Source organism: Miscanthus floridulus, chromosome 4, assembly GCF_019320115.1.
Source record: "Miscanthus floridulus cultivar M001 chromosome 4, ASM1932011v1, whole genome shotgun sequence".
Taxonomy (NCBI): domain Eukaryota; kingdom Viridiplantae; phylum Streptophyta; class Magnoliopsida; order Poales; family Poaceae; genus Miscanthus; species Miscanthus floridulus.
Window position 1 is genome coordinate 122,343,224 of NC_089583.1, and position 10,999 is coordinate 122,354,222.

The 10,999-nt window shown below is 48.5% G+C and overlaps 1 protein-coding gene across 1 annotated transcript; it reads right to left on the reverse strand.

Moving 5' to 3' along the window:
- Positions 1-478: 478 nt before the first annotated feature.
- Positions 479-2,331, reverse strand: LOC136552945 (triphosphate tunnel metalloenzyme 3-like). The gene has a single exon (XM_066544522.1). The coding sequence runs from the start codon at positions 2,005-2,007 to the stop codon at positions 1,363-1,365; it is 645 nt and encodes a 214-aa protein (XP_066400619.1). The 5' UTR covers positions 2,008-2,331; the 3' UTR covers positions 479-1,362.
- Positions 2,332-10,999: the final 8,668 nt, after the last annotated feature.

The window sequence follows — 10,999 nt, forward strand, 5'->3', positions numbered from 1 at the left end:
ATTACAGTTTAAGAGCTACAAAACCCAGTTTCATCGATATATCAGGCTGTTGTATAATTTGCTCAAGGAACCAACTTTTACATTTTCAGTACAGGTCTTAGACACCACATGCTCATAAGCTTTGCTGCTAATAGGACAAGAAGACTATATGAGTTAATATCAATCTGTCCCTACAAGGCTACAACAGAATTCGCAAGATCTTTTTAGATGAGCAAGGAAAATCAAAGATGAAATTTGGATAAAAGTATGAGATTTTCCCAATGCCCATGGATATCTGGAATTGATTTTAAATCGCAATCTGTATGTCTGGTCAAAAACATCTTTTTTTTTTCCTTGAAAACTTCTGCCCTATTAAGTGCATTGGTAAATTTGTAGCATATTTCATCGAGAGCCCAAATGTTATTAACATCTATATCAACAAGGTCTTATCCTCCATGCTGCTATGTATAAAGGCAATAGCTATTCTTCACACGCCTATATTTTTTCATTTTTTTTCAGGCGATGAACAGAAGCCATTGGATGATAATCTAACAACACTAGATCAGGTTGCACTGTTGTTCTCCAACCTGCGTCTCTTCTTCCAGTGACCCCACAATCCCCCGCCTACCGCCAGCCTCCTCCCGTCACGAGTCTTCTTCGTTGCAGCATCCCTGCCACCGAGTCTGCCTCCGCTGCTCCACGCCGTGGCCGAGCTAACCGGGTGGCGCCACCGCCCTAGCTCTTCCTGTCCAGATGTCCACAGCATCCCGCGACAGGAGGCTCTCGCTGCCTTGCTGCCCCACCATCGAACCACCAGTCCTCCCTTCCCCTCCGAAACCTCCTCTCTAAGACCGGTGAATCCATTTTCCCTTGGTACCCCGGAACCTTAAATCCCTAATCTCAGAACCTCAATTGGAAGCTATACATACACGTTCTTCTGTCGACTGAAATAGGAGATGCGTATTAACAAACTTTGCTTGCTTGTGGTTGTACATTGACTCTTATATTGCACTACAACTGTCTCGGTCCATGATTATCCGTCTCCTATCAATATAGTGTTGCTCATGAAGCTATGATATGTAAATTTGCCCTCACAAGGTAACAATTCTGAGCTACAAAATGAAGGTACGGTAGCTGGTGGCATGGTCTAACTAGGGCTCTTGTACTGAAAGAGTACCAAGTTAGTACACTACACAAGATGGGTTGGCCTGCCCCCAAGGATTTTGGGAAAAATCGAATTTGATGAGGCTCAGGATTATGTCAATTTGCCACAAAATCAAAGCATTCACCAAATATGAGAAGCCACACTTATATTTTGTTATTAATCAAAGCGTCACTGCCATTCAATTCAAGTTGTTCAATGCAGCTTAATGGAATGCCTAGTCAAGGAAGCAGCTTCCCTGCCATGAAGCAAGCGAACTTGTTGCTCCGGGAGTACTCGTAGGGCACGCCGGCCACCGTGAGCAGGCGCTCCAGCACCTCCTTGACCCGGTCAGGCTCCGCGGTCTCGCACTCGAGCTCGTAGCGGGTCCCGAAGTCGAACCTCGTCTCGTCGAGCTCCAGTACGAGGCCGCCGCCACCGTCCTCGAGCTCGTAGTCGTAGACAGCGCGCGTGTTCCTGAAGCCGCCGAGGCAGACGAAGGGCGCGGCGTCCCCGCCGACGCCGTACTCGGCGGCGATGAGGCGGATGATGGGGGAGTCGAGGCCGCCGAGGCGGGCGGGGTCGTCGGCGCAGGCGAGGGCGAGCGCGGGGTCGAGTGGCTCCTCGATCTCCTCGACGCGGCTGATGCCGGCGTCGATCCGCGGGCGGCGCTTGAGCGCGAGGACAGCGCGCGAGGGGGCACGGTCGTCGGACCCGTCGTAGAGGCGGACGCGGAGAGCGGCGGTGGCGGCGGCGAGCGTGCGCGCGGAGGCGTCGAAGAAGAGGTTCCGCTGGGCGTGGGTGCGGCGGAGGCGGGGCGCGAGAAACGCGGACAGGCGGCGGTGCGCGGCGGCGTCGGGGAGGCTGAGCTTGATCTCAACCTCCATGGGGAGGATGGGGTGGTCGGGGGGCCGGGTCCGGGGCCGGCGGGGTGGAGAGGCCGATGCCGATGCGTTGCGCCTAGGAGGGCGCGGCGCCGGGCGGCGGGTGGAGGAGGTGGAGGAGGGGATTGGAGGTCTGCGGGCCCGGGCCCGGGGACGGAGTGGTGTACCCGGCCGGATCCTTGATTGTGGCTGTTGGGGTGCTCCCCGCGGCGGCGCGGAGGTGCTCTTCGAGCTCGTAGCGGTCGTCGGAGCTGAGCTCGATGCGGGTAGGGTTGCGGCGCAGCATTGGCGGATATGATGAGATCGGGATGAAGGGCGGGGCACTGGTTGGTGGTAGACTGGTCCGATTTTTTTTTAACCTTTTCTGAAAGTTTTTCACAAATATATCCACGAAGGTATCATTTTAAAAAATAGACTCTCACATCGGCACCGTCGTTATTGGCACCTATCTTACACGTCTCGGCGTCAGAGTCTTTGACGCCTAGCTCTCGGGGCCACGGCGACGTGGGGGGCTGACCTAGCAGCTAGCACGGCGCCATAGATCTTGGCATCTAGCTTGGCGCCGAGCTAGGCGCCAAGGCCATTGACGCTTAGCCGGCTGACTAATGGGCCCCCAGTCTCTATCATTTCTTTCATTCTCCCTCCACTCGGCCCTACTCCCTCCCTCTCCCTCAGTCCGTCGCCGCCGCGCCTCCCGCGCACCACCGCGCCGCCTTCCCTCGGCCACCCGCGTCCCCAGCACCAGTGACCCCACCCCGCCCGCGACCGCCCCCCACCCCCCTGCTGCGTCGGCAGGCCCACAACCGCGCCCCCCTGCTTCGTCGGCGGCCGCGATCGGCCGCCCCCTGCTGCGCCAGCCGGCACTTGGGCAACGGGGGCCGTGCCCAGGTGCCCGGGCCCTGGTGTCTGCCTCCCTTGGCCGCATGCCCCCGCCCCGCCTTGCCACCGTGGTGGCCGGCCAGGAGGGTGCCTTGGCGCACCAGGAGCGCATGACAGCTTCCCCGTCGGTCGCCTCTACCTCCTAACGATCGGCTTGTCTCCCGTGCACCGGCTGCGCCTCCCCTACAGTGAAGCAAAGTATATTAGTTTGTTAATTTTCTTCTCATTTGACAATAGTTAGTTAGTTAGTTAATGTGGTAGTGATTTAGATATGTAGAAAGATATTTAGATAGATATGTAGATTGATGGATGCTTTACATAGTTAGTTAGATAGTTAGTTAAATAGTTATATACTTAGTTACATAGTTAGTTAAATAGTTATTTGACATAGTTAGTAGTACTTAGTAGTGAATTGATAGTATCTATTTAGTTAGTTATGACGTACTAGAGATCTTGTACTTAGTATGTTTCACTTATATTGGATTAAAGGAAATGTGTTTCGTTATGTGTATGAACTAGATGGACAACCTAGTTAGCATATATCATGGAGGCACCGTGAAAAGATATCGCTATGGATATGTTGAGTTTGTTGAGATGCAAAACGTGCCTGTGTTATTCAATGAGAAGCCTTCATTTAGTGAGTTGGTTGCAATGGCTCGGGAGGAGCTATATTGCCATGGAGATGATGGCATCACAGTTGAGGGTGAACTTCACCTAGGTTCCCCTCCCAACATCCTAAGAAAGATGATCCCAATTAGGTGTGCGGATCAGTGAGAGAACTATGTGAGATCGGCTATGAAAAGCCAGTTCCAAAGTTTGGATGTGGTTGTGCGTCGGGTGGTACTTGATCACATCTCTCATGGGTTTTCCCTAGAAATGGGTCAGCAGACACACTTTAACCCTCCCATTCTGGAACTTGATATGGATGTAGAGGTTGCACCTATAGTTCCCGATGCTCAATCTGCCCCCACTGAGGTAGTTGGAGATGCTTATCGGGCTCATGATATTGTGGCAAATCCTCCTCATGAGACCCCTTTGACACAGAATCATCCAAGTAATTGTCTTATCCTCATCGTTATTGGAAGCTTACCTCCTTCCTTACATCCATTTTTCTCATTCTTTCCTCGCATTTCTACTTCTGTTGCAGGAGACATTCCTAACAATATGGATGTACCCCCTGTTGCTACTCAAGTGCACTATGGAGATGGATTCCGTGGCTCCAATAGTGTTGAAATTATGAATGATTTGGAGCCATATGAGATGGCAAGGGCTCTTAATTCTAATGATGATCGTCCTGTTGAAGAGCTAGTGGAGAGTGACGTTGGGATGCTGAGGCGTATCTTTCTCGACCATCATGATCCAAGAGTTCATGAGTTCAGCGATCTTGCTTATTCCGATCAGGCGTGTGCAGATGGACGTGATGATGAGCTGCTAGAAGCTACTGAGGCCGGCCCTAACATGGTAATTGAGAAGGGTAAGGTATTCAAGGACCTTCTAGCATTGAAGAGGCGTTTGCTGGCGTTTGCAGTGATACGAAAGAGACCTTACAAGGTCTTGCATTCATATGTGGAGCGCCCTTACACAGTTGTGTGCGACAAGGAACGCTGTCCATGGAGGGTTTGTGCAAGGAAGCAAAAGGTCACCGAAAAGTGGAAGATCACAAAAGTTGTTGGGCCACATAATTGTGCTGACCATGTGCTCACACTGAAGCATCGGTAGTTAACATCTACCCTCATTGTCAAGCGATTGATGAGAATATTGCAGGGAGAACCCAACATGAAGGTTAGGACAATTATCAGGACCGTTGAGGCGTTGTATGGATGTTATGTGATAACTTATGATTAAGCTTGGAGGTCTAAGCAGCGAGTATGGAAGATGATATATGGGGACTGGGAGGATGGGCATGAGCAGCTGCCAATACTTTTCAATGCAATCAAAGTGGTGAATCCAGGCATGCATTATGAGTACATCCCAAAACCACATGCATGGAAGGATAGGAGACATATATTCTTCTGTGCTTTCTGGTGCTTCCCTTAGTGTGTCGAGGCCTTTAGGCACTGTCGTCCTATCTTGTCCATTGATGGTACGTTCTTGATTGAGAAATACCAGGACACACATCTTATAGCCATATCCTATGACGCAAACAACAAGTTGGTTTCTTTGGCATTTGTTTTGGTTGAGAAGGAGAAAAATGACAGTTGAGGATGGTTCTTGAGGCTAGTCCGGATACATGTGGTTGGACCTGGCAGGGAGGTTGGTGTCATATTTGATATGCACCAGGGCATACTTAATGCCATGTTAGAGCAGATAGAGGGGTATGCACCTTTGCACCATCGTTGGTGTACTCGACACCTTACCGAGAATCTACTCCAATGGTGTGAAGGATAACTTTGATCTGTTCCAGGAGGATGCTCGACCGCTTGAGGACAAATACTTTAAAAAAAAGTTGGAGTAGGTCAGAACCGTATCAAATGCAGAAGGTAGACAATGGTTCACAGGTTTGATGAGAGATTTGGAGAAATAGACAAGAGCTCATGATGCTGGTGGATGGAGGTACGAGTTTCAGTATAGCAACATGGCGGAGTCATTCAATAAGTTGTTGTTGGGGATATGTTGTATGCCCATAAATGCAATCATTCAATTCACCTTCTATAAGCTTATTGCCTGGTTCAATGATAGACACGCCCATGCAATGAAGTTGTAGAGTGATGGAGAGATATGTGCTCCAAAACCAAAGGCACACCTAGAGAAGGCAAATAAAAGGGCTGGCACACATGAGATTGCATGTTTTGACCTTGCCATATGGACTTATCAGGTCGAGCATAGGGGCAGTATAACGTCCAACGATGAGGTCCAAGAGTCAAGGATGCATGTGGTAGTCCTCTAAGATTTCACATGCACTTATGGTAAACAAAGGCAGTACGACTTTCTATGTTCTTATTTGGTGGCAGCAGCTAGGTATCACAACTACAATATCGAGAGCAGGATACCTCACGAGTTCAGTGTTAACACGCTTATGCACACATGGAGCCCTCGCTTCATGCCTTTCTAGGACCCTAGAGAGTGGCCTCCATATGACGGGCCAAAGTACATTGCGGATTTAGCTTACTGTTGGAACAAGCGTGGATCTAGGAAGAGGACGAGGCACAGGATGGTTATGGATCAGATACCCGGAAGAACGAGGCGTGGGAGAGGAACCCCATTTCTTACTGACCCCGAGCAGTATGAGTGTGGCAAGTGTGGTAGACTGGGCCACAATGCACGCACTTACCATTAGCAAATTAGCGAGGTGCGACTATTGGTTGTTTTCATTATTTTATATTTATCATATTCATTCCATTAATTATCCATGTCTCAATTTATACTTCTCATTGTGTTATTTACTTGTACATATCTAAGTTTATATTTCATTGTATATTGAATTTCTATTTTATTGACTTTTTTTGTAGGATGACGCAATTCCACCTGCTCGACCCGGCGTACGAGGAGACCCACTGAGGACGTCTCATAGCGGAGGGGTAGGTAATAATCTATATGTCTTGTTCAAATTTTTGTAAGCATATATGTGTTCATGAAGTAACGGGAGACTATATTTTATTCTATGCAAGACCTTCCGCTCCTTCATCCTAGAACCCACAACAGGTTCTTGGACATACAGTACGATGACAGGTACACTCCTTTCCTGCAAAGAGCTAGCCTAGATGTCATCTCTTTTTAGGTTTGTCGTGGGTTGCCCACGTTCAACTCAGCGGCCTTAACTGCGCTGGTTGACAAGTATTATCTTCAACCATTGCCTCCATTCATAAGCATTGGTTCATGCGCTTGCATTTCTGATATGTAATCTTGCTTTGTCTAAAATGTAGGTGGCGACCAGAGACTCATAACTTTCACTTGCATTTTGGAGAGATGATAGTCATGCTCTAGGACTGTCAGAAGATACTAGGTCTAAGGATTCACTGCAACACAGTGACTGGGCCGTATAGGTCAGAAGGTTGGAGAGCACGAGTAGAGGCCTTCCTTGGACATAAGGTTGGTGAGCAAGGGGCTCGCACTTCTGGAGTTCTAATCTCCTGGCTCCGGTAAGAGTTCGCATAGTGCCCTGAGGAGGCAGACGATGAGACAGTTGGGTACTACTACAGGGCGTGGATCCTACACTTGTTTGCCTGTGTTCTCTTCCTCAATGCAATAGGGGACACTATGTTGTGGATTGTAACACCCCGGTGTTATGCCTGCACTTAGGCATTTCTAAGCATACATATCGTGCATCATCAAGCATCCTAATCATACATGCGTAATCTTGCATATAACAACTGAAACATTACTTCGAAACATACGAAACATGTTGTGAAAAGTAAATGATGCATACACTTATTAGAGTTGTTTTGCTCTGATTCTTGCTTGCTAGGGTAGTAGAGCTTGTTTGGTTATAATTATAAATCATCTAGAATTGTTTATCATAATTTTTGGAGCAAGGTTTGTATTCAAATTAATTCAAAATTTTGTTTCCAAAGTAATTTCCCAAAATTAGGGTTTTGAGTTAAAATTTAACTTTGATTCTATAATTTAAAATCTAGATAGAATTGGACTTTGGTCATAAAAGCAAAGTTGTAGGGAATTAAATTCTAAGCAACCTTCATTTTTGGTACATTTTTAAAAGAGGTCATTTTCTTGCTCAAAATAATGTTTAAAAGTGGGCATTTAAAAATATCTTGAAAATATAATTTGAAAATCTTCATTTCCTTTTTCCTGGGCCGCCGCCTCGTTTCTGGCTCGACAGCCGAAGCCGGCCCAGCCAGCCTCCCACCCGCGCGCCTCGCGCTTCTCCCGCGCCGGCCCACAGCGCCCCAGCCCAGCCCAGCGCGCCGGCTCTTTCTCCCGCTCGCCCGCACTCGCGCGCCCGTCGCAGCGCCACGCCGCGACCGCGGCAGAGGAATCCCGCCGCGTGGCGACTCCGCGCCGTCGTCGCCCGCCGCGCGGCAGCCATGGCCTGACACCGCGCCCACGCGCCCGCCTTCACCTGCTGATGCCCGCGCACTCGCTCACTCGCGCCCACGCTCCCTCTTCTCCCCTCCAGAGCCGAGAGCTCGAGCTCCGCCCTCGCCGCGCCCGCCGCTCCGCCGACGCCAAGCTCTCGCACCGCCGCATCATTTTCCGATTGCTCGCGCCCATAGCCGTGCCTCGCCTTCCTTCGGCTCACGCTCGCGCTTGCGCCGCCTTCCGAGCCCTGGGTAAGCTTTCCCCGCGCCTCGCCACCGACGTCCATGGCGCCGTCGTGCTCGGCCGCCGTGGAGCGCCCTCTTCCTCCCCTTCTCAGCCGTGCTTAGCTGCCTGCTCGCTTGCGCCATAGCCTCGCACACCTATTGCGCTCGCTTGCTTGCGCTGCCATGGCCGAAGACGGCCGCCGGCAGCTGGCCGAGCCGCGCCGTCGCGCCAGCGCGCGCCCCGGCGTGTCGCCATGCCTCGGCTGGCCAGGCCGAGCCAGGCCGTGGGCTGACGCCCTGATTGGGCCGTCTCCCCTCCCTCGCGCTCGGGCCACGCAGGCCGGTGATGGCCATGGGCCAGCTGATCCCTTCGGGCTGGCCCAGCATTTCTGAAAGGAATTGATTTTCATTTATTATTTGTTATTTGAAATCAAAAATGGTTTGAAAAATGTTTGGATGATCAAACTTGCTCCAAATTTGTTGAAACAAAATTTGCTAGGTTCCTTATCACCAGATCTACTTGGGAAAATTATTGCATGTCATGTTTGGGATACTTTTCTATGGAACTTTATTTAATCATGAATATTGCTGATAACTTGAAAAATATGTAGAAAAATCTATAGGATTCAGAAAAATATGATTCCAAGTTTGTTAATCTTCTAGTGTCATGTACTTCTTAGGAAAAATATGTTTCATGCATGTGTTGTGGGAAAATTTTGAGGTGTAGTTCAAATACCTTTAATTGCTGAATTCTGTTATTTTTGTTAGAGAGCAAACTTTGTATAAAACATGCATGTGATAATTTTTGTACAGTCATTATATGCTATTAAGAACCTAGGAAAAATACTAATTCTGTTGTTTGACACTTTTCATAGTACAAAGTAATTTCATGCTCATTTTTATGCTATAGCTTGTCATTTTTGTGTAGGATAGTTTACTTATCCAAATGCCATGAAATTTTTATGGTAGTCTGTTTAGGGTAGTAGTATGCTACTGTAATTTTCTCAGATTTTTAGGAACATTAGAAATATATGTTGCTATTCAAACCTATTATTAATTAGAGTTTAAGCAAGTGTTGCTTTAAGTGTGATTAGGAAATTAGTAAAGCTTTGGTGTATCTTTGAAGCATTTCATAAGGTATGTTAACTTAACATATTAGTAGTAGAAGAGAATGCAGTAGATGACATGTGCTTGTAGTATAGTTCTTGGATGATGTTGACTACCTTGCATTTCAACATATCCATTACATTCATCTCCTTCGATGCACCGTTTGCATAATCACTTACACGCATTGCATCATACAGGATTACAAATCGAGAACCCAGTCATCATACCCGAGGAGCCCGAGGAGCAGCTCGAGGTGCAGCAGCAGGAAGTGCCAGAAGTCGACGAGGAGGACGTTGAGGAACTTCCGGAGTGCCCCGATCACCGTCCGAGCTCCTTCGAGAGAGGCAAGCCCCGGAGCATTTTCTCCCGGTTTGCAATTATTTAATTAAATACTTTACTTTAAATTGATGCATTACGTTCAGGAGTTGTTTGCAACCGTTGCTGCATTATACCTTGCTTACCTTTGTTATACTATATCCTTGTTACCCTGGTATCCGCAGTCGAGTCAATGCTTAGCTGGCTTAGACCGATAGAAGTCGGGTGATTTCCTGTCACCTGCGAGCTATAGGTGGTTACCTGGATCTGCTTGGATGACTATGAAGTCATGGTATAACTAAGTGTTAAATGAAGTTGAGACCGGACGGAGACTTGCAGAGTTTTGGACTGTAGTGTTTCCGTCTGTGTCGATTAAGGACCGACCGTTGTTGGGCCTCGAGTCATGTTGAACGCATGCCTTACATTTAGCTGGCCGGATAAAGTACCTTCCGACCGTGAAGCTGGGAGATTTTTCGGGCTGAGTAGATTGCCCGCAACGCACTGTACCGGAGCAGGTGTGGTAGGACACGGGGGCGGGATGATAAGACCAAAGTGCAGTCGGTCGGCCCCCGGGTACATGTGGTTCCTGGCAAACTCGAGATTCCTGGAAAGTTGACTCGGTGATCAATATCTCACTTTAGCGGGTGAGTGAGGTTTGTGTAAGGAATAAATCACCAGCTGGTTAGGAATCGATTCGAATCGTCATCGCTCCTGGATAGTGAGCACTTGACTTGAGTTACTTCATCGTAGTAAATGTTATAGAACACTTGGACAGTTATAGTGAATATGACAGTATGGAAGTTGCTTAATGATCATTGATTATCATTATCTGCTTAATCACATGTTTACTCTAGTATAGGTGCAAATCTAGTTGACAGGTTAATAATAATTAACTTGGCAATAATGCTTTTAGAAAGGTTCTTGAAATGCTAAAAATGCTTCTTTCTGCAAATAAGTCAGCTACCCTACTATAAAGCCCTTCATAATCCTTGGTGTCTCTTATTTTCGGTTATGTCGGGTAAGTCTGGATGAGTACCTTCTCGTACTCAGGGTTTTATTCCCACTCTCGGTGATGCTCTCGGTGATGCTCCAGATTGGGATGGTTGGCATTTGGAGTTTGAGGGTCGCACTCCAGCTGAGGGTGCAGAGGGAGCAGCCTTCCGTGTCATCAGGGACATTATGAGCAGATTTCCCAGTGAGCTTGCTGCAGCTCTAGCTGGTACTTTTCCTAGGGATGATCCTCGTGATGCCATTTGGGTTCAGCCTCCGGGAAGTGCATTGGTCAGAGGTCCAGCTGAGGGACAGGCTAGCGACAACCAGGCAATGAGTGCTATGTTCGCCGCCATCAGAGCGTATGAGGGTCTCGAGAGTACCTACTGGACTTTGACTGGCTTGCGTAGTGAGGATAAGCTCAAAGGGAAGAAGCAGAAGAAGAGACAGGCACGAGCCATAGCTAGCTTGCAGGAGCAGTTGGCTGATATGAACTTACAGCG